General features: G+C 44.4%; 1 protein-coding gene across 4 annotated transcripts in view; it reads right to left on the bottom strand.

Annotated features, from left to right (window-relative positions):
* Positions 1 to 23,649, bottom strand: part of LOC128343530 (cholinesterase-like) — a 42,671-nt gene that overhangs the window by 6,848 nt on the left and 12,174 nt on the right. For 2 of the 4 annotated variants that reach the window (XM_053292741.1, XM_053292739.1), the window contains 3 exons: positions 20,711 to 22,178; positions 3,282 to 3,445; positions 515 to 603 (listed from right to left, as the gene is read on the bottom strand). In XM_053292741.1, the coding sequence (XP_053148716.1) occupies positions 536 to 603; positions 3,282 to 3,445; positions 20,711 to 22,170 (1,692 nt within the window). In that variant the 5' untranslated portion in view covers positions 22,171 to 22,178 and the 3' untranslated portion in view covers positions 515 to 535. Of the gene's footprint in view, positions 1 to 514; positions 604 to 3,281; positions 3,446 to 20,710; positions 22,179 to 22,690; positions 23,255 to 23,649 lie in introns of those variants that run through there. The other 2 variants (XM_053292740.1, XM_053292742.1) reach the window with 2 other exon arrangements.

Below are 23,649 nucleotides of genomic sequence, written 5' to 3'. Positions count from 1 at the left end.
ACATGGATGACTACCTCCTTAGCACAGGTAACTGTGTGTGGCTTGGCAGGGCCATGCTGAGTTATTGGCTGGCATATGCCAAGCCTGGCTGCTTCGCCCAACAGTAAAGGAACATCAAGCGTTGCTTGGAAGTGACAAATGGTTCATGCATCCTCTGCCCATGCTTCTGGGGAAGGATGAAATTAACACTTGCACATCTCCCCCATGTGGGAGATCTGGCCCATAATCTTTCAGGGGGAGGTTCAAGCATAGAAAGAGAATGTGTGAATCTCTTATCAGTACTCTTGCTGCAAGCTCTTTCCTCACCCAAACCCTTCAAAATATCAGTTGAATAGGAGATATTGCTGCTAATGCCATGGCCTCTCATTACCACACTATCACCACAATAATCTGTGTTTGTTCCCCTCAAGCTCTTTAGAGGAGTCCTCCCCTCCATACCCAGTTTCACCTTTTCTAAATTTCTCTCCTTCCCATTCGCCCCACCACCACCACCACTTCCACAAACCCCACTGACCCTGCATGAGAAATCCCTCTATTAAGTTCTGGTCCCATTCTTCCCACTGTTAACTTGGCACAGTGAAGCATCGTCTCTGTGGGATAGACCTGCAAAAGAAAAAGCAAAAGCAGGGGGAAATAGCTGATAGAGCCAGTTGAATATCTTAAGAATACTTCATACTTTATGCAGTCATTCTGTTTGCCACAGAGAACTAGTGCTGCCACCTCAGTGTACATTAGTGTTTCCAGGGGCATAGCCTCTATTGGGCAACCGGCTTCAGAGAACCCAGGCCACCACCCCTCAGGGGAGGGGACCCCTCCTCTAAAGACAGGGAGAGCTGCTCCTGGCCGCTGATCTAACTCCTGAACAGGGCCGATCTAGCTCCAGAATGGGGCCATGTGTCCCCGTTCAGGAGAGCTACTCCTGGCCACACTGCAAACATAGTGCTGACCTCGATCTAACTCCCGAATGAGGCCGCGCGGCCCTGTTTAGGAACAAGACCATGCTCCTGCATCTGATGTCAGATGCGGGGAGCATGGCTAACCACCCACGTCTGATGCCAGGCGTGGGGGGGGGCCAAGGGGGGCTGCTGTGGCAGCCAGACACGGGCCGCTGCTGACCTCCCTCTGCTAGTGAGTGTTTCCCTCAACAAGCAACACCTGAGCAACATGTCTGCATTGTCAAACACAAGAGCACAACTGTGTGTAACATAAATCCAATTGCTCCTTCTTTTTTACAAAATGTCCTCGCAGTGGCAGCCAGTGAGGGTGGTGCAGGACGGGGGGCAGCAATGAGAGGCATCTTTAAAAAGCACCCCATTCAGCATCCCACGCAGTGGCTGCCACTGCTCCGGCACTCACCTGGCCTCTGCGCATGCAGCTGCCACGTGGGATTCCGGGCAGGGCTCCACTGCTCGTGGTGGCTTGCAGGTGCCAGTGGTACCATCGGAAATCACTTTTTAAAAGTACCTCTCGCACTCACACCCCGCACCGTGTCCTCGAAAGCAAGAGTTTTACAGCAGAGACGTGGCAGGGGAGAGAATGCTAAACCCTTTCTCTTATCCAAACTTTGCCTTTACCACTGATAACTGGATAGATTTCAGGGATTTGCAAAAAAAATGTTAGGGATATATTATGTGCTTGCACATATGCAGACCCATATTATGCAGACTGGCTGGAAACCACAAAGGAATGAATGGGCAGGAGGCATGTAAAATGAGGTGGTTCCCTCCCTGAAATCAACAGATGAGGAAATTGACCAATCAGGCAACAAAAACAGAACTTCTCATGACACCAAAAGCACAACTTCCCACAGGAGATAATCACACCAAATAATGAACAGAGACAGGAAATGCCCCCCACCCCCACCCCGCCCCAGTGCACACCAATGTGATATTCACGCTCTTATTTTAACAGGTTGTGCATAAGAACAGAAGGCCATGGCCTATCTAGTTCAGCGTTCTGTTTCCCACAGTGCCAACCAGATGCCTCTGGGAAGCCCACAATCAGGAGATGAACACATGCCCCCTCTCCTGCTGTTGCCAAAGGCGCTCATATCCCTGGACTTTTGGTAGAGAGTCTAGGGCCTCCACAGCCCCTGGGAGCCCCCTAAATCCTCTTTCGTTTTCCCCGCATGGTGTGGTCACCACGCTGCCAGTCTGAGCTGCATCAGGTGGCAAAGCGTGACCTCTGCTTTAGAGACAGAGGGGGCAGTGGGGAAAGGAATATGTGGGATGGGGATATATTAAGTTGTGTGTTGAAATGTTTCTACTAATACAAATTTTCATAAATACACCTGTTTTATATTTTTACATTCTTGTGAGTTCAGTTGCTGTTTGTGCCCTCAAGAACCCACGTGTTAAAAATATGGGGGGGGGGGTTACAGTGTGTGTGTGTGTGTGTGTGTGTGTGTGTGTGTGTGTGTGTGTGTGTGTGTGTAGATGATGCTTACCTTGCAGTGGCAGTGACAAGGGGTGGCCTCCAAAGGCCTTTAGGCCCGGGTTCCAAAATTACTTAGGAGCACCTCTGACTATTGCTCCCCTACAACTGGCATTCAGAGGCCAGTATATAGTCACTAAGACTAGAAGCCATTGATATATTTGTCCTCCATGAATTTTTCTAATCCCTTTTAAAGCCTCTAAGGTAGTGGCCACATCTGAAGGCAGCAAATTCCATAGAATAACTGTGCGCTGTGTAAACAAGTATTTCCTTTTGTCTGTCCTAAGTCTCCTGCCAGTCAGTTTTATTGGATGACCCCCTGGTTCTACTGCTGTGAGAGACAAAGACAAAAGCTCTCTCTATCCATATCATGCATAATAATTCTCTTGGGACATGCGTGCCCAGGATTTGGCGGCGGAACTCTCGTGACACGCTCAGAGAGTTCCGAAGTGAGGACTGAGGGGGAGAGAGGGGAAGAAAGTGCCGGCGGTGGCTGGCTGGCCGGCCGGCCGGTGGAGGAAGGGGGAGAGAAAGGCTGCGGAGGGCAGCGAGAGAAAGGCTGTGGCGGGCGGGGGGAGAGAAAGGCGGCGGCGGCAGGCGGACAGGGGCAAGGAAAAATAGCGGCAGCGGCTCTGTGTGGGGGGAGGAACGAGAGGGGAGGAGGGCTGGAGAGCGCTGGCTGGAGGGAAGGGAAGAGAGGAGAGACCGGGGCAGGAGGAAGAGGGAGGGGGAAACAGCCGGCCTCAAAGCGCCGCACAGATGTATAAGCCTCAATCATGCCTTGGTCATCTTTTTTCTAAATATTGCAGCCTTCTTTGAAGGAAGTTACTCCTGCCTCCTGAACTCACTTTTGCATGTTGCATTCAAGAAATGCTCTGTCAGGAAACCGCAGTGCTGGGCAGGTGATACTTGCATGACCTGGGGCGCTTCAGTGCTGATGCGGAAGAAGTGCTGCTCTGTGGCATTGTAGAGTGGCCACTGTACCTCATTGGGCTTGGATCCAGTTGGATGCCTGAAGAGGAAACGAGGACACTGTAATCCCAGCAGAAATTGTGGTTCTCAGTGATCGTGGCAGATCAGTGAGTCCTCATCATAAAGTTGCCAACTGAGCTTTTCATGCTGAGTTGTTTTTCTGACCTTTTAGTTAATCCATTCTTTAGTTAATCCGTTGTTTTTCTGGCCTTTTAGTTAATCCATTCATGTTCAACTCTTAAATTAGCCAATGGGCAGATTTAAATTTAAATGCATTGGTATGCTAATGAGTGTGTCCTGTTATCATTTCCTTATGGAAAAGATGGCAATTTCAGCTTTGTCATGGAAGCCAAACTCACTTTAGCTAAAATGGCTGCCGCTTCATCATCAAACCCTTTGGAGGGGTGTGAGAAACTGATTCTAGTTAACCGGACAGCCATTTTCTTGAAGATAAGATAGTGGCTTTTCCAATACCCAGGCAGTTAGCCAAAGTGAAAGAAGACTAAAGGAAGATGGCTGCATTTTGTTTTGGATTCCCTAGTGTCTAGGAATGCCGTAACTGTTGGAAGTGAAGGACTTTGTGCTGTCTCTTGTCTCAAAGACAGTGGAGGACAGACTAGTGAGTCAGAGGGTTAGAGGGTCAAGACATTGGTCATTCCTTCTCTACTGCTCTGACACTATCCCTTTGGATATGTAGATTGCTAATCTTAGGGAGTTCCTTCCTTCCAGCCACTTCCTTCCTCTCTCTCTCCTCTTCCTGTTCCTTCTACCTTGCTACATGCAAGCTCCTCTTCCCTGCACCATGTGTGCAGAGATGCAGAATCCATCTGCAACCAGCTAGATAAATAGATTAGAGATCCTAACTCCTTACTTTCCTATCTAGAATGGAGTTCTCTAATAAATATCATTTATATTGATTTGAAACTATGAACTGGCTCCAAGTTACTTTACTCTCAGCATACACACATGCCAAACTAAATTCCACTGTGTTGTGCCTCTGTGCACTCTGCTATAATGAAAAAGGGTTTCTCCTAACAGAGAGAATTCCCAACAGTAACCATAATAGGAATTGGTGTCTTATGCAATGACCAGTATTAAAAGTATTGTTATAATGTATACTAGCTGACCTGGTGCAGACCATCTGCACCCCTAGTTCATCCTGTCATTTCCCCCCGCTGGCCAGCTGGCCCGGCACCAGGTGCTCTCCTTCCCTGCCAGCCAACCCAGTGGCGGGCGCTCTCTTTCCCCGCTGGCCTGCCCAGCGGTGGGCGCTCTCCTTCCCCACCTGATGGCCCAGTGGTGGGCGCTTTCCCTCCCTGCTGGTCAGCCTGGCGGCAGGCGCTCTCCTTCCCTGCCTGCTGGCCTGGTGGCAGGCGCTTTCCCTCCCTGCTGGTCGATCCAGGGGCGGGCGTTTTCCCTCCCTGCCTGCCAGCCCAGCACTGGGCATTCTCCCTGGCCAGCCTAGCAGCGGCCACCATTTTCTTGTTGGAGATGAACTTCCAGTGCATCGACCTTTTGCACCAACTGTCCTAATGACCACTAGGGGCATTGGGAGTAGAGACAGTGAGTCAGGGTCTCCCTATCTGTCCCTACTCTATGACCCCTGAACTGACTCTGCAGCACTTCCTGTGCTGAGTCACAATCCTTCCTTTCCTCCTAGAGAGCAGATGGAAACATCTCTCTCTCCTCTTACCTATCCACTATGTAGTCCTTTAGATTAGAGATAGGTCTTTCCTATCTAAGTGTATTTAACCAATAAGTATTTAGTGTTTAGTCATACAAGGATCTCCATGTGTTTTCTCTAAACAGCTGCAATATCCAAACCATCCTCTGCTACCTACTCTGTAACTGGAGTGTGTGCTCATTCCTTAGTGCTCTGCTGTTTTACCTATTGTGGGTAAAAATCAACAACCTCTAACATTTATCTCTCCACACCCGTGGCTATCTGGCAGCTGTTTGCGAGAGCTGCCACATATAGGATTAGCCACGGGTACATCTTAGAGAAATAAATATATAGATAGCAATCTTTTATGTTTTGTTAATGTGGTTTGTTCCAGTGGGGATCCTGTAGGGAGTGTGGGGGGATGGAGTCAGAAAGGGGAGGGGAGGGGAGGAGGAGGAGAAAAATTGAGTGCTTTCTGAATACTTAAGCAAACATATGATTGCTTTGTGTTTACAAGGCAAACAGCTATAAAACAGCTGGTAACAAGATTTTGTTCCAGCTATGTGTGTGAGCCTGCAAAGCTTGTGAAGATTCCTGCATCTTCATTTCATTGCATTACTGGGCCTACATTCCTGAACTGCTATATTCTACTATTGATGCTGCTGATTGTTTCTCCAGCTTCCTGAACTGCACAAACCCTGAAGGTACTTTTTCCTCATCAATCCTGGACTCTGTTGTTCACTGGATGCCCACTGCAGCATGGCTTATATCTCACCACCACCTTTTTTCTTGTCCACCCCAGGAGAAGAGGTGGTCTGTGGGAGAACTGGTCTGTGGGAGGAGAGGTTGTCTTGTAGCAGCAAGCATGAATTGTCCCCTTTGCTAAGCAGGGTCTGCCCTGGTTTGCATTGCATAGGAGACTACATGTGTGAACACTGTAAGGATGGGGCCGCTCTGGGAAGAGCATCCAAGTTCCTTCCCTGGTATCTTCAAGATCGGTCTGAGAGACTCCTGCCTATAACCTTGGAGAAGCCTCTGCCAGTCTGTCTGAGCTAGATGGACCAATGGACTAACTCAGTATATGGCAGTTTTCTATGTTCCTATGAGAACCTGCACGTCCCTGGAAACAGTGGAGGTCCTATTTCTGAAATTACCTCCTCACTATACAGACCCCTGATTTTACTCCAGCAAAGCCTAAGGCTATATTGCTTCACTGCATGGGCCCTGAAGGCCAAAGATTTGCCATTTCCCCTGCTAACTTGGCAAAGAGGCACCTTTTAACGTGGTGATTCTCTTTATTTAGCAGGGGGAGAGTAACTGGCCCTATCTATCCCCAGCACAGTACCTCCAGTGACTGTTGCTGGTGTCTATCTTATGTTTCTTTTAGATTGTGAGCCCTTTGGGGACAGAGATCCATCTTATTTATTTATTATTTCTCTATGTAACCACCCTGAGCTATTTTTGGAAGGGCGGTATAGAAATTGAAATAATAATAATAATAACAACAACAACAACCCCCAGTGAGGCACTACCTTGGCATGGTTGTGGGGCTTGTGTGCACTGATGAAGGTGAGAGCTATGCCAGAGGTCCAACCATACTGGACAGGTCTCACCAGAGGAGCCAGACAAAGAGTGCCTCTCCCATCAACAATATGGTGAGACGTAACTTTAATAAATCTATACCAGATCGGTCGTCGCCCTGGTCAACAAGGACCATGCCAGATGCTATAGTTCCTGGACATCTGGTGGCAAGAGGGCAACAGGACTCAGGATCTTCAGTTGAGCAACCAGGGCTAGAGATTACAAGGTTACTGGAAGAAACGCCGCTTAACCGAAAAAAATATACGAAAAATGCCAACAAGGAAATAATGATCTGCTATTACAAGTCTAGTCCAGCTAGAAGAGGTTATTTAAAAAGAATGTACCAAATTTGGAAAGAGAAGCATCCAGATACAGAAATAACAGAACAAAGGCTAGCAGACCAGAGAAGATTCATAATAAGAAATAAAGTATTCACAGGAGTTGAGCTGGAAGAACTGCAAAGAGCAACACAGGCTCAAGATATGGAAGAAGAATTACCACTAACTGAAGAAGTTGCTCAGGCGCAGGTGGAGGAGGTGTTGGAAATAGAGGATGCCACTGTTGCTGAACTGTTTCAGAATCAAAACCAGGCAACCTCCCCTTTGCCTTCATCTCAAAAACCCAAATGCCGTTTAACAGAAAAGCAACAAGAACTAAAGCAAAAAATAACTGAGCACATGAACCAAACAACCACCAGGGTTCGACTTCCAGCTCTGAAAACAGTTGCCAAAAAACCACTTGCTCAGGCATTAAAAGATGTCAGTGCTGCACTTGCAGATATAACAACCAATGATTTGCAAGAAATAAACCAACTAATGTACAGTGCAGCAACAATAACAACACAAGAGCTTGGATATAAGATCAGTGAACCTGTAAAAAAAGAAAGCAGTACATCACCTAAATGGAAGATTCGATTAGAAAATAAAATCTCCAGGCTTAGATCAGATGCTAGTAAATTGAAAGATATGAAAGACAAGAAGCTGAAGAATGAAAACACCAAACAGTATCTGATCCAAAAATACCACCTAGATTCAAGGAAAATTAGAGAAGTCCTAGAAACAATAAAGCAGCAAATAACAGCAGTGTCAAAGAAGATTAGCAGATATGAAGCCAGAATTACACAACACAGGCAGAATCTCCAATTCCAGTCAAATCAGAGATGTTTCTACCAAAGCATAGAAGGAGAAACTGCAAGAAACGTAGAAACACCAAATAAAGAAGAAACAGTGCAATTCTGGGGGAAATTATGGGACAACCCAATAGATTATAATAAAAAAGCAGGCTGGATGAAAGAGGTCAAAAAATGTAACCAACAAATGCAAGATCTAATAATAACACCAGGATTAATAAGTGAAAGAGCAAAGAAAATTAAAAATTGGACTGCGCCAGGTGACGATGAACTGCATGGCTTTTGGCTTAAACACCTAGCAAGACTTCATAAACAACTATCAAAACAGTTCAATCACATTTTGCAAGGAGGTGATATTGAACAATGGCTAACAACTGGGAAAACTCATCTCAGCATGAAAGACCCTGCAAAAGGTGCAGTTCCAAGTAATTATAGACCGATCACCTGCCTGCCAACCATGTTCAAATTATTAACTGGAATAATAGCAGATGAAGTCATGCAACACTTATTCACTAACAAACAGCTTCCAGTTGAACAGAAAGGAAATTGCCCGAACACCAGAGGCACAAAAGACCAGCTGCTGATTGACAACATGATTTTAGAAAATTGCAAGAGAAGAAAAACCAATCTAAGTGTTGCATGGATTGACTACAAGAAAGCCTTCGATTCATTGCCTCACACATGGATACTAAAATATTTAGAAACAACTGGTGTCAGCAAAAACATTCAGCTATTTATTTAAAAAGCAATGAGCATGTGGAGTACACAGTTAACAATCAATGGCGAGACACTTGGACAGGTTAGCATTAGAAGAGGCATTTTCTAAGGGGACTCACTATTCCCTCTGTTGTTTGTAATCGCCATGACCCCACTTTCACAAATACTAAACAAAACAGGCCTCGGATACCAAACATCTTAAACATCCAGTAAAATCAACCATCTGCTGTATATGGACGATCTGAAGTTGTATGGAAAGTCCCAGTCAGAAATCGAATCACTGCTAAACACTGTCCATATATTCAGTAGCGATATAGCAATGGAGTTTGGACTAGACAGGTGTGCTGCATTAATAATGAACAGAGGGAAAATAAGAAAAACAGAAGGAATAGAACTGCTCAATGGAAGCAACATCAAGAACCTGGAAGAGAAAGAACATTACAAATACTTGGGCATTCTCCAGGCAGATTACATTGCACACACTGAAGTTAAAAGAAAAATAGGAAGTGAATACATCAGGAGAGTTAGAAAAATCCTCAAGTCCAAACTCAATGGCGGGAACACCATACAAGCCATAAACACCTGGGCTATACCTGTTATCAGATACACTGCAGGAATAATAGACTGGACCCAGGCAGAGCTAGAGATGCTAGATCGTAAGACCAGGAAAATCATGACCATCAATCATGCTCTGCACCCCCACAGTGATGTAGATAGGCTCTACCTCCCTCGCAGCTTAGGTGGAAGAGGAATGCTTCAAGTCCATCAAACAGTAGAGCAGGAGAAAAGAGGCCTTGAAGACTATATCAAGGACAGTGAAGAAGATGCACTTCAAATGGTCAATAATGCGAAACTATTCAACATCAATGAAACAAAGCAGGCCTACAAGAAAGAACAAGTCAAGAACCGAGCAGAAAAATGGAGAAATAAGCCCCTGCATGGTCAATATTTGCACAATATAAGTGGAAAATCAGACATCACCAAGACCTGGCAATGGCTTAAGAATGGCAACTTGAAGGAAGAAACAGAGGGTTTAATACTGGCTGCACAAGAACAGGCACTAAGAACAAATGCAATAAGAGCAAAAGTAGAAAAATCCACCACAAACAGCAAGTGCCGCCTTTGTAAAGAAGCAGATGAAACTGTGGACCACCTAATCAGCTGTTGTAAAAAGATCGCACAGACTGACTACAAACAAAGGCATGACAAGGTAGCAGGGATGATACACTGGAACATCTGCAAAAAATACAAGCTACCTGTAGCCAAACACTGGTGGGACCATAAAATTGAAAAAGTGATCGAAAATGAAGATGTAAAAATATTATGGGACTTCCGACTACAAACAGACAAACATTTGCCACACAATACACCAGATAGAACTGTAGTCGAGAAGAAAGAAAAACAAGTCAAAATAATCGACATAGCAATACCAGGGGATAGCAGAATAGAAGAAAAAGAAATAGAAAAAAATCACCAAATACAAAGATCTACAAATTCAAATTGAAAGGCTGTGGCAGAAAAAGACCCAAATAATCCCAGTGGTAATTGGCGCCCTGGGTGCAGTTCCAAAAGACCTTGAAGAGCACCTCAACACCATAGGGGCCACAGAAATCACCAGCAGCCAATTACAAAAAGCAGCTTTACTGGGAACAGCCTATATTCTGCGACGATATCTATAACAATTGACAATAAAATCCAGCCATCCCAGGTCCTTGGGAAGGACTCGATGTCTGGATAAAACAAACCAGTCAATAACACCTGTCTGACTGTGTAAACAAGAAATAATAATAATAATAATAATTTCCTACCAAATTGGAAAGGGATGCCAACCCTTATGAAGCTGCTCTTCAAGCCTTAGACAATCATTTCAACTCTACTTTCAATGTGATTGCTGAACATTACAAGTTCTATTCTCAATTCCAACTGCCTGGTCAATCAATCAATACATCACAACATTCCTTGCCTTAGGTTAACCTGAAAATGAAAACAAACTGCTCCAAACTGCATGAAAAACTGCTACTAGAGTGGAAACTTCCTAAAGATCTAGTGACTGACAATGGGGCACAGCTTACCTCATTTGAAATGGAGCAATATTTGCAGAACCATGAGATAAAACACAAAATTCTTTCATTGTACCATCCTCAAGGGAATGGCTTAGTGGGAAGAAACAGATTAGTGAAAGAAAGTTTACTATGCAACAACAAACCTGGAAGGAGGTAATCCATGAAAGTCTATTTGCTTATCAAACTACTCATTCTACTATTTAAAAAAATCTTCTTTTGAACTGCTGAGAGGACACACAGCTACCACCAAATTTACCAAATGGCAACAACTGATAGGGCTTTTTGTGCCATCTTACCCTGAGGATGCAGAGATTTGTGATTGGGTAAGCAACAAAAATATAATCTGTATGTGGATCAGAAATGGGGTGTGAAACAGAGAACATTTCAGGTGGGGGACATTTTCGAGTACGGCTGGCTTATAAAGTGAGAAAGGGATGTTCCCAATACTCTGGACAAAACAGATAATCAAAATATGAGAAGATTATGTCATATTGTTTTAATTCTGTTTATAAATGTGTCTGGGCTTATCTGGAGCTGGGGAGACAGGGAGCATATCCACTGATCATGGGGTGGCAATTCCGGTGGTGGTGGGGATCAGAAGTAACATTGGCAGGTCAGTGGGCCATTACAGGGGAAGGGGACTTGGAAACTTAATAACTGTTTCTCCTTCCAGCTGTCCTGCCAGCTCTTTGACCATGGGGAGCAGTGCCAATCAACCTTGGAAGCTCACCTTGCTTCGTTGTAATGCCATGTCGGTCCAGAACAAATCAAAAACCATCCATGATTTGATTCTGGATGAAGGCGCCGACCTGGTATGTATTACAGAGACCTGGCTGGGGGAGGCTGGGGGCCCAGTGTGGTCCCAGCTTCTCCCTCCAGGTTACTCTGTTGAGGAGCGGGTGAGGGACCGTGGGCAGGGAGGTGGAGTGGCTGTGGTCTATAAGAATAACCTTTTCCTGACCAGGATCCCTGTTAAAGTGTGTGTACTTAAGTTTGGGGACCAGAGATAGACTGGGACTTCTGTTGGTGTACCAATTGCCCCGCTGCTCAACAGAGTCCCTAACTGAGCTGACAGACTTGGTCCTGGGCTTAGCGTTGGAGTTGCCCAGGCTTGTGGTGCTGGGGGACTTCAGTGTTCATTTTGGAACCAATTTGTCCGGGGCAGCTCAGGAGTTCGGCCATGACGACTATGGACATATCTCAAGTGATCTCGGGACCAATGCACATTGCTGGTCACATGTTTAATTTGGTCTTTCACTCTGATCAGGATGGTGTTCCGTGGGTGGAGAATCCTGTGATTTCCCCATTGTCATGGAAGGACCACCATCTGGTTAAGGTTGGACTCACAATCACTTCCCACCTTCAGAGGGGCGAAGGACCTATTAGGATGGTCCGCCCGAGAAGGTTATTGGATCCAATAGGATTTCAAGAAGCCTTGGAGGGATTTAGTGATGGCTCTACCAATGATCTTGTTGATGCCCTGGTGAAAAATTGGAACAGCAAATTCACCGGGGCAGTAGACATGATTGCTGTTAAGCGTCCTCTCCTACCCGCTTCAAAACTAGCCCCTTAGTATATGGAAGAACTACGGGGGCTGATGCAGCAAGGTAGACAACTGGAGCACAAATGGAGAAAGACTCGGCTTGAATCCAACAGATTGCAACATAGAGCTCATTTGAAGACCTATGCTGAGGCAATACGTGTGACATAGAAGCGATTCTTTTCTGCCCATATTGCATCTGCAAGTTCATGTCCAGGTAAGTTGCTCAGGGTTGTGAGAGGGCTAGTATTTGCCCCTCCTCCCTTGAATCAGAATCTGGAACCATCGATTACCTGCTGTGTGTGTTTCTTTGTGGGGAAAATCTCTCATATTCAGACCGACTTAGACTCCATCTCCACAATTACTTCAGTGTCTGATGTAGAAGTGTCCAGCAAATCCTCTTATGTGATTAGGTTGGATCAGTTCCAGTTTGTGACTCCTGAGGATGTGGACAAGCTGATTGGAACTTTGTGGCCTACTACCTTTTCTCTTGACCCTTGCCCAACATGGCTTATACTATCTGGCAGGGGGGTTGTTGTAGAAGGCCTGGTAGAGATTATAAATGTGTCTGAGGGAAGGTAGGATGCCTCCTTGTCTTAAGGAGGCCATTATTAGACCGCTTCTGAAGAAGCCTACCTTGGATCCCTCAGAGTTGAGCAACTATAGGGCTGTCTCCAACCTTCTGTGGCTGCGCAAGGTAATTGAGAGGGTGGTGGCCTCCCAGCTCCAGACAGTCTTGGAGGAAACTGATTATTTTGACCCATTTCAAACTGGCTTTCAGGCTGGCTATGGGGTGGAGACTGCCTTGGTCAACCTGATGGATGATCTCCAATTGGGAATTGACAGAGGAAGTGTGACTCTGTTGGTCCTTTTGGACCTTTCTGCGGCTTTCAATACTATCGACCACAGTATCCTTCTTGAGCGTCTGAGGGGGTTGGGGGTGGGAGGCACTGCTTTGCAGTGGTTCTGCTCATATTTGTCAGGGAGATTCCAGATGGTGTCCCTTGGAGACTGCTTTCCTTCAAAATCTGAACTTTTGTATGGTGTGCTTCAGGGCTCCATATTGTCTCCAATGTTGTTTAACATCTACATGAAACCACTGGGAGAGATCATCAGGAGATTTGGTGCAGAGTGTTATCAGTATGCTAATGACACCCAAACCACAAGTCGAAAGCCTTCATTTGAGCTTTTGGAGGGATCTGTGTCCAGTATGGTTCTTCTGGTTCAGGAATCCTTGAAGCTGCTCTTCCATCATCTCACAGCTGTTACTAAGCTCTTGGAACACCTGCTATCTGAGATAAGGAGAGCCTTTAGCTGTTATTGTCCTGATGGTAATTCGGTTAATAAGCCTAACAAGGGCTTCTCCACTACTATTGAAGTGGGGACCCAGACAGAGGTGTCTTCTTACTCCCTCTCAACTTCTCTGGCTCAGAGCCCTCACCATCAACATAGAGGAACTCTTCTATGAACTTTTTTGGCTGACAAGGGGAGCGTATGTGCAGATGAGAAATCTTCTTACTCTCTAATTTATCAACCAAACCAACTGTTTTTGTAAAAAATTTTGAACTCTTCATTACGAAGAGTTATGAAATCTTTTTTGAAATCTTTATTGAAATCATTATTGAAATCTTCATTACGGGTTAGGTATGCCACTAATGGGGCTCTAACTGATTTAATTCCTTCTACTCGTGGGGTCAGACAGGGTTCTGTCTTGGCCCCTACATTGTTTAATCTTTTTATTAACTATTTGGCCCAATGTCTGGAAAAGGTGGATTCACATGCACCAAAGCTGTCTGATAAACGAGTGCCAGTGTTGTTATACGTGGATGATGCAGCTGTATTATCTCAGACTAGACTGGGTTTGAAAAGATTGCTGTATGCTTTTGCCTGCTACTGCAACGATAACAATTTAGTTATCAATGATAAAAAATCAAAGGTCCTGATTTTTACTAAATCCAGGAAAAGTATACAAATAGGTAGTAAACCAGAATTGTATTGAGCAGTTTTACAAATATAAATAATTAGGCATTTCTTTCCAATATAATTTTAACTGGAATACCCATAGGCTGTCCTCCATCCATATAGCCTGCAAAACTCTTAGTGCCTTTTTGCGCTTCTACTGTTCTAAAGGAGGCCAGTATATTATTATTATTATTATTATTATTTCTTGTTTACACAGTCAGACAGGTGTTATTGACTGGTTTGTTATATCCAGAAATCGAGTCCTTCCCAAGGACCTGGGATGCCAGAAGTTTATTGTCAATGTTGTTGCTGTTGTTATAGATATCGTCGCAGAATATAGGCTGTTCCCAGTAAAGCTGCTTTTTGTAATTGGCTGATGGTGATTTCTGTGGCCCCTATGGTGTTGAGGTGCTCTTCAAGGTCTTTTGGAACTGCATCCAGGGCGCCAGTTACCACTGGGATTATTTTGGTCTTTTTCTGCCACAGCCTTTCAATTTCAATTTGTAGATCTTTGTATTTGGTGATTTTTTCTATTTCTTTTTCTTCTATTCTGCTATCCCCTGGTATTGCTATGTCGATTATTTTGACTTGTTTTTCTTTCTTCTCGACTACAGTTATATCTGGTGTATTGTGTGGCAAATGTTTGTCTGTTTGTAGTCGGAAGTCCCATAATATTTTTACATCTTCATTTTCTTCAACTTTTTCAATTTTATGGTCCCACCAGTGTTTGGCTACAGGTAGCTTGTAATTTTTGCAGATGTTCCAGTGTATCATCCCTGCTACCTTGTCATGCCTTTGTTTGTAGTAAGTCTGTGCGATCTTTTTACAACAGCTGATTAGGTGGTCCACAGTTTCATCTGCTTCTTTACAAAGGCGGCACTTGCTGTTTGTGGTGGATTTTTCTACTTTTGCTCTTATTGCATTTGTTCTTAGTGCCTGTTCTTGTGCAGCCAGTATTAAACCCTCTGTTTCTTTCTTCAAGTTGCCGTTCTTAAGCCATTGCCAGGTCTTGGTGATGTCTGATTTTCCACTTATATTGTGCAAATATTGACCATGCAGGGGCTTATTTCTCCATTTTTCTGCTCAGTTCTTGACTTGTTCTTTCTTGTAGGCCTGCTTTGTTTCATTGGTGTTGGATAGTTTTGCATTATTGACCATTTGAGGTGCATCTTCCTCACTGTCCTTGATATATTCTTCAAGACCTCTTTTTTCCTCCTCTACTGTTTGATGGACTTGCAGCATTCCTCTTCCACCTGAGCTGCGAGGGAGGTATAGCGGGGGTGCAGAGCATGATTTATGGTCATGATTTTCCTGGTCTTACGATCTATTACTACTACTACTACTACATTTATATTCCGCTCTTCCTCCAAGGAGCCCAGAGCGGAGTACTACATACTTAAGTTTCTCTTTCACAACAACCCTGTGAACTAGACTAGGCTGAGAGAGAAGTGACTGGCCCAAAGTCACCCAGCTAGTATTATGGCTGAATGGGGATTTGAACTTGGGTTTCCCCAGTCCTAGTCCAGCACTCTAACCACTACACCACGCTGGCTCTCCATATACCTATGGCACTCCAGGTATTTCGGGCTAAGATTGTGGCTCAATTACTTTTAGGAGTCTCATTATGGATACAGGGGGTAACAATAGGGTAGCCAGTGTGGTGTAGTGGTTAGAGTGCTGGACTAGGACCAGGGAGACCTGAGTTCAAATCCCCATTCAGCCATGATACTAGCTGGGTGACTCTGGGCCAGTCACTTCTCTCTCAGCCTAGTCTAGTTCACAGGGTTGTTGTGAAAGAGAAACTTAAGTATGTAGTACACCGCTCTGGGCTCCTTGGAGGAAGAGCGGGATATAAATGTAAAAATAGCAGTAACAATAACAATTGAATTGGAGAGAGTACAGTCTATATTCCTAAGAGCAATCTTTGCAGTGCCTAGGAGTGTGCCATATTATGTTCTTTGCCTGAAATCTGGATCTTTTTCTATAGTCTGTAAAGCTTGAGAATCTACTTTTGCTAGATGGTTTAAACTCTGTTTAGAGATTTGAGAATTTTTTTTCTGTTACTTTTGATTGGACTGTTATCCAAACCCCTAGCTATCTAATGTAAACAACAAAATAATGCAGTTGGGACTGTCTCCTGAACTACTTACTCTGGAGAATAATTAGGTGAAGGAAATACTACAGGTGAAACTCGGAAAATTAGAATATCGTGCAAAAGTCCATTAATTTCAGTAATGCAAATTAAAAGGTGAAACTGATATATGAGACAGACGCATTACATGCAAAGCGAGATAAGTCAAGCCTTAATTTGTTATAATTGTGATGATCATGGCATACAGCTCATGAAAACCCCAAATCTCCAATCTCAGAAAATTAGAATATTACATGGAACCAAGAAGACAATGATTGAAGAATAGAACAATATTGGACCTCTGAAAAGTATAAGCATGCATATGTATTCAGTACTTGGTTTGGGCCCCTTTTGCAGCAATTAGTGCCTCAATGCGGCGTGGCATGGATGCTATCAGCCTGTGGCACTGATGAGGTATTATGGAAGACCAGGATGCTTCATTAGCGGCCTTCAGCAATTCTGCATTGTTTGGTCTCATGTCTCTCATCCTTCTCTTGGCAATGCCCCATAGATTCTCTATTGGGTCAGGTCAGGCGAATTTGCTGGCCAATCAAGCACAGTACACTCTATACTTTTCAGAGGTCCGATATTGTTCTATTCTTCAATCCTTGTCTTCTTGGTTCCATGTAATATTCTAATTTTCTGGGATTGTGGATTTGGGGTTTTCATGAGCTGTACGCCATGATCATCACAATTATAACAAATTAAGGCTTGACTTATCTCGCTTTGCATGTAATGCATCTGTCTCATATATCAGTTTCACCTTTTAATTTGCATTACTGAAATTAATGGACTTTTGCACGATATTCTAATTTTCCGAGTTTCACCTGTATTTCTACAGTTGCATGACATTGAACGTCAGGAACTTACATCTTCGGCTAACAGGACCTGCTCTCCCCTATATTTTGGGATCCCCCCCCCGCATGGGAGATAAAGGTGCAAATTATCTAACAATGCTTCACTTCTCCAAGTTTTGGGTTGCGTTTGCTTGGGCTTGCTTAAATGTGCTGCCCTCCTCTCTTTTGGAAAGGAGGTTCGCTAACGATTCTTCCGTTAAGGTTTTCTGCCCCTGTGGCTCTGGCCTCCTGGAAACGGTTACCCATGTTTTGTTATATTGTTCTTTGTATCAAGGTGTTAGGGAAGAACTTATTTCCCCCCTGTTAGTTAGATTTCATGGGAGGTGTGAGCTTTTTTATACACAATATTGCCTTTCGGACACAAGCTGTGAGATCACAAAAGTGGTGGCTAAATTTTTTTATAGTGCTATGAGATTAAGGTCTCAATTATAGGAGTTTTTTACTGTTTTTAAAGTAATCTATCCTGGATGTTTGTATACTGTTTTATTGTGTGTAATTATCAGCCACTATTTGTGTATATTAGTTATATTTGTTGTTCTGGTTTTTTGTCTTTTGGATGGCCAATGGCTGTAATAAAAACTGACTAATGACACCCAAATCTATTTCTCCATGTCAGCATCATGAGAAGAGGACATAACCTCCCTAAATGCCTACCTGGAGTCAGTGATGGACTGGATGAGGGATAACAAACTGAAACTGAATCCAGATAAGACGGAGGTACTCATTGTGCTGATTGAAACTCAAGAGACAATTTTGATCTGCCTGTTGTGGATGGCGTCACATTTCCCCAGAAGGAACAGGTACTCAGTCTAGGGGTGCTTCTGGATCCAAGCCTCTCCCTGGTCTCCCAGGTTGAGGCAGTGGCCAGAAATGCCTGCTATCAGCTTTGGCTGATATGCCAGCAGCATCCATTTCTTGAGATGAACGACCTCAAAATAGTGGTACATCTGCTGGTAACCTCCAGACTGGATTACTGCAATGTGCTCTATGTGGGGCTGCCCTTGTATTTAGTCCGGAAACTACAATTGGTCCAGAATGCAGCAGCCAGGTTGGTCTCTGGGTCATCTCGGAGAGACCATATTACACCCATATTGAAGGAGCTACACTGGCTGCCGATATTTTTCCAGGCAAAATACAGGGTGTTGATTATAACCTATATGACCCTAAACAACTTGGGCCCCATTGAGATTATCTGGAGAGGTTCATCTGCAGTTGCCACTGGCTCATCTGGTAGTTACTCAGGGGCGGGCCTTCTCCATTGCTGCCCCGAGGCTTTGGAACACACTTCCTGCTGAAATAAGAGCCTCCCTATCTCTTACAACTTTTAAAAGGGCAGTCAAGACGCATTTGTTCACCCAGGCTTTTAATTAGATATTGTTTTAATTGTGCTATAATAGTTTAAACTTTTTAAATTTTAATTGTTGAAATATGTTAATCTTTTTATTGGAGGTTTTCATTGGCTTGTAAACCGCCCAGAGAACTTGCATTTTGGGCAGTATAAAAATATGCTAAATAAATAAATAAATAAATCCTCTTTCTCAAGCTCATGAATCTCTATAATATTACAATGAGCAAGGCGACGGTACCAAAGTAGGTCACAAGACTTGTGATTGCACCCTGTTGCTAGATTTGCTCATTCATTTATGAAGTCCCATTCAAACAATCCACTTTCTTTTAGAGTTGCAGCCATAATAAAATCATTTCCATTTGTAATATAACAATGCTTGTCTTTGAACTCAACTCTGCATCCTGAGATCATCAGGAGAGGTCCGTCTGCATTTGCCACCAGCTCGTCTGGTGGCTACTCAGGGACGGGCCTCCTCCGCTGCTGCCCCAAGGCTTTGGAATGCACTCCCTAGTGAAATAAGAGCCTCCCCATCTCTGACAGCTTCTTAAAATTCTTTTACTTTTTCTGTTTTTATTTTATTATCCCCAAAGACGTAAGTTTGGGGAGGTATAAAATATGTTAAATATGTTATGTGATATGTTAAAATATGTTAAATAAATATGTTGTGCAATGTCCTTAGGAAAATGGGTGTCCCAGAAGATGAGCGTGGTTTTAAAGTTGGAGGAAGAAATATCAATAACCTGTGCTACACTGATGACATCACTCTGATAGCTGAGAATGCAGATCATCTGCAAGCTCTAGTAACGAAAGTCAAAGAGCACGGTGAAAAAATGGGACTATTGTTAAATGTAAAGAAGACTAAACTAATGACAACGGGTACAGCAACCAGCCTCAGAATTGATCATGAAGACATTGAAGTGGTGGGTAGCTTCTGCCTTTTAGGATCGACCATCAACAATAAAGGATCCAGCAGTCAAGAAATACGCCGCAGTCTAGCACCTGGGTTGCAATGAAGGCCTTGGAAAGGATATTTAGATGCCATGATGTGTCTATATCTACAAAGATTTGATGGTTTTCCCCGTGACACTCTATGGATGCGAAAGCTTTGAAGAAGCTTTGGACTTTGAAGAAGCAAGATAGAAGAAGCATTGACGCTTTTGAGCTTTGGTGCTGGAGAAGACTTTTGAGGGCACCATGGACAGCCAGGAAAACAAACAAATGGATCGTATAACAAATCAATCCAGAATTTTCACTCAAGGCACAAATGACCAGGCTCCAACTATCATACTTTGGGCATATTATGTGAAAACCCAGCTCCCTTGAGAAGTCCATAAAGTTGAAGGAAAGAATAGAAGAGGGCGACCAGCAGCAAGGTGGATGGACTCAATTACAACAGCAATGAATGCACCACTGAGAGACCTTAAAGGCCAAGTTGAAGACAAATCATCCTAGAGAGATTTGTATCTATGTAATCACTAAGAGTCAACACCGACTTGACAGCACTTAATCTATCCATCACTACTATGAATATTGATATACTGGTCTTCAACCAAAGTTCTCAGAGCAGTTTACATACAAAAATAAGTAATATATAAATAAGATGGTCCCCTGCTCTAAAGAGCTCACAGTCTAAAAAGCAACATAAGGCAGACATCAGCAACAGCCACTGGAAGGATGCTGTACTGTGCTGTGCTGGGACAACTTGTGATTATTAACAGGTGTAAACAAGCCTTAGGATATTACGAAATATAAAATCTTTAACTACTATTATTTTTACTCTTATTTATATACCACTTTTCAAAAAAACCGATCTAAAACAAAACATAAAGGAGATTCACAGTCTAAAAAGAAACATAAAGGAGATTTCAGCAACAGCCATTGGAGGGTCGCTGGGCAAGGGTTGAATAGGGCCCATTACTCTCCCTCTGTTAAATATTACAACATCATCACTTTGAAAGGTGCCTTATTGTCCATTTATCAGGGGTTAACCATAACAAATGCTCCTAAAATACACAACTCTTTTATAATTTAATGGTTAACATATAAAAGAGTTAGGCCTTTGAGTCTTGCTCTGAATCCTGACCCCTTCCACTGAAACCACTTTCCCCCCACTCTCTCCACTGAAATCTGAAATGTCTACGATATATCGGAAATAAATGCCTTGTGAAATGGCAGCAGGGTAAGAGGTGCAGTGCCCACATCATAAACTACAGACTTGTTTCATGTCTAGCACCAAGATCAAAGGTCCAGTCTAGGGAATGAATGGCCAGCTGTTATGTTTAGGGGCACAAGAGAGGAAGAGTTAATGCCTTACCCACTTCTGGCAAACTCTGCCCAGTATTGCATCATCTGGCTGCTCAGTGCAGCATCAGCCTCTGTGTATGTTTGGTTCGTTCTCAGCAGTGATGCCAGAGTTCCAAACAGGTAAGGCACCTCCGCTCCATGGGCTGCCCCCATCCACTCATGCCAAATGGAGCCGGAGATGTGATGGTTGAAGGAGTAAACATACACAGGACTGCCAACTGCTACCATTGCTGCAGCAACTTCAGCCATTGGGCACACAAAATAGTAGTCTTTAGCAAACTGAGCCAAGGTCCAACGGTAGCGTTCTGACCCATGACCCTCATTGTACTGCAGTGCTATGCCTTTGGCAACCTCTTCCTCAAACTTTTTCCGCAGTAACCATTTCACCCCATTCAGGAGCTGCTCCCAGGTCAGTAGCCCATCGTTCTTTATGCCGCCAGGAAGATGAGGTGCCACAAAGACAGACCCATCGTCACCTGTCACACCAATGAGAAGCGGTTTAGACTGAATGAGCCCAGTCTGTAGAATTTTCTGTGGCTCATCAGAGAGGAAGTCCCCGTCTGTGGTGGGTGAAAAGACAATTTCCAAAAAAGAAAGCAAGTGTCCTGAAATATTCTTTCCCTGAAAGCAGCTCACCACATTACTGCCATTTTGTGCAGTGCAGCCCAGCAGATGGCCAAAGTATATGGCTGTTCGCTTGGCATCCTCAGGATGCCTCCAAGCCCAGGGGGCATTGGGAGCTCCACTCTGAAGCACAGCCCGAGCAAAAAGGGGTTGGCTGGCTGGTGAGAGGAGGTGGAAACCCACCGAGGCTGCTCCAGCACTGTGGCCAAGGAGAGTCAACTGATCAGGGTCCCCACCAAAGGCAGCTGCATTCTCCTTCACCCACTTTAGAGCCAGCCATTGGTCCCACAAGCCCACATTTCCTGGGGCATCCGGTGGCAAGTAAAGAAATCCCAGAGCCCCCAAGCGGTAATTAATGGAGGCCACAATGACATTTTCAGCAGCTGCTAAAAATGCTCCATTGTACAAGTCCATGGAACCTGTGCCAACAAGAAATCCTCCACCATGGATCCAAACAAGGACCGGAGATGGCATGGATGGCTGTGTGTGGGGCACCCAGATGTTGAGAAAGAGACAGTCCTCTGAATGGGGTGTTCTGGCAACCCACATGTTTGAATAAGGTGAGGAAAAATAAGTCTTCTGGTGACAGGAACTTCCAAAGTCTGTGGCCTCCAAGACATGGTCCCATGGCTGGTGTGGAAGGGGCTTCTGAAATCGCAGTTTCCCCAGGGGAGGTTCTGCATAGGGGATGCCCAGGTAGGCTGTCACGGTGCCAGATCCAGCTGGGACAAGTTTACCTTTAACAGGGCCACTGCTTGTGACCACCACAGTGTCATTTTCAGAGGCAGATTTGGAATCCATTTCAGTGGGGAGGAGGAGGAGGCACAAGAATGCAAGACTGGACATTGCAGCACCTGAAAGAGAACCAGGGTGGTGTCGTGATTTGAGTGTCCGACTAGGGGAAAGCCTGCGTTCAAAACCCTATTCAGCCATGAAACTCACTGGGTGACTCTGAGACAGTCACTTATCTCTCAGCCTAGCCTACCTGACAGGGTGGTTGTGAGGATAAATATAACCATGTACATCACTCTGGGCTCCTTGAAAGTAGAGTGGAATACAAAGATAGTAAATACAATAAATAATCATGTTCCAGGAGCAGTTATATCAAGGCTCTGATCCAATACAGCTTGGTGGGGGGGACTAAAATCTCACCAATCCATTGTACGGAGGAAAAGCAGAAATAGGGAAGAAGAATCCTTCTTCTTCCTTGATTGCCCTTCCCATTAATTGGTGACTTATACATATTTTACAAGGGAACCACACAAACAGCCCAACCTACCATTTTGAAAAGAGGGAACCCCATACACAGAACACATGCAAATGTTCAGCACCCCAGCCAGCAACGGACACATGTGTGAACCCTTACCTGCTACTTGCATTGGGGCAGCTTCTTCTTTAGGAATACCTGCTCCAGACTAATTGTAAAGTCTCCAGAAGAATTGTCACATTCGTCCATCACAGCAGAACAAACCCCAAGAACAGTGTGGCACAAATACAGAAGTATGTATTGCGGCATAAAGTTACCAGCCTAAAACAGTTGGGTCTTCGTGAGCCTGATAGTCCAATGACGCCTAGTGCTCTGCAGCATGGCCCTCCATCTGTTGAGTTGGAAATATATCTCACAGAATTCAAGTGGACTTAGCCCTAAGTAAATGTGCAAGCAGCTTCCATCTGGGAATTTGTTGTTTGGTTCATTTGTGGTATCACCTGCTTTTAGGACATATCTCTTTATCCTTTCTTGACCTGGTTAACAGTATCCTTCCCTACCACACAAGCATGTACATATGTTCCAATGAATGTCCCAAATTTGGGGTCTCACATACAGGGCAAGGGAATGCAGGTGGCTTGAGCACCTCTCGTGCCCCTGTACATTCATAAGAACTGCCAATGGATCTGTAGGGCAACCTTACTCTGTCAGAAGGATTCCATGCACGGAGCTGCACAATGCAACATCTAGAGAGTGTATGGCTAGTAAGACAAAGGGAGATTAATGTCTCTTGGCCCATAGCCTCTGAAGGGCCCCCGAGGGGGGCTCCCAACAGCCAATCATTGCCTTCTCTCCACTCCCCAGCCCTGGCTGACCATTTTCAGTGCTTCTAGGCTGAAAATTTTCATAGATAGCAAGAAATGCTTTCTGACCCCTGCAGATCATTTACAGCCTTCCACTCAGGAAGCAGCACCCATTGTGTGCTAACTGCCTGATAAGCATTCTTATCAGCAACTCTGCGAGGCTCCAGCAGGGAGCAGGCAGTTAATTATTTCCTGATTGTGTCCCATCCATAGTTCTGTGTGAAGCAAAATTGAAGTTACTCATCATCCCTGGCT

The sequence above is a fragment of the Hemicordylus capensis genome, chromosome 2 (genome assembly GCF_027244095.1).
Source record: "Hemicordylus capensis ecotype Gifberg chromosome 2, rHemCap1.1.pri, whole genome shotgun sequence".
Taxonomy (NCBI): Eukaryota; Metazoa; Chordata; class Lepidosauria; order Squamata; family Cordylidae; genus Hemicordylus; species Hemicordylus capensis.
The sequence above is the reverse complement of the archived record's forward strand: the minus strand, read 5'-3'. Positions and strand labels throughout refer to the sequence as shown.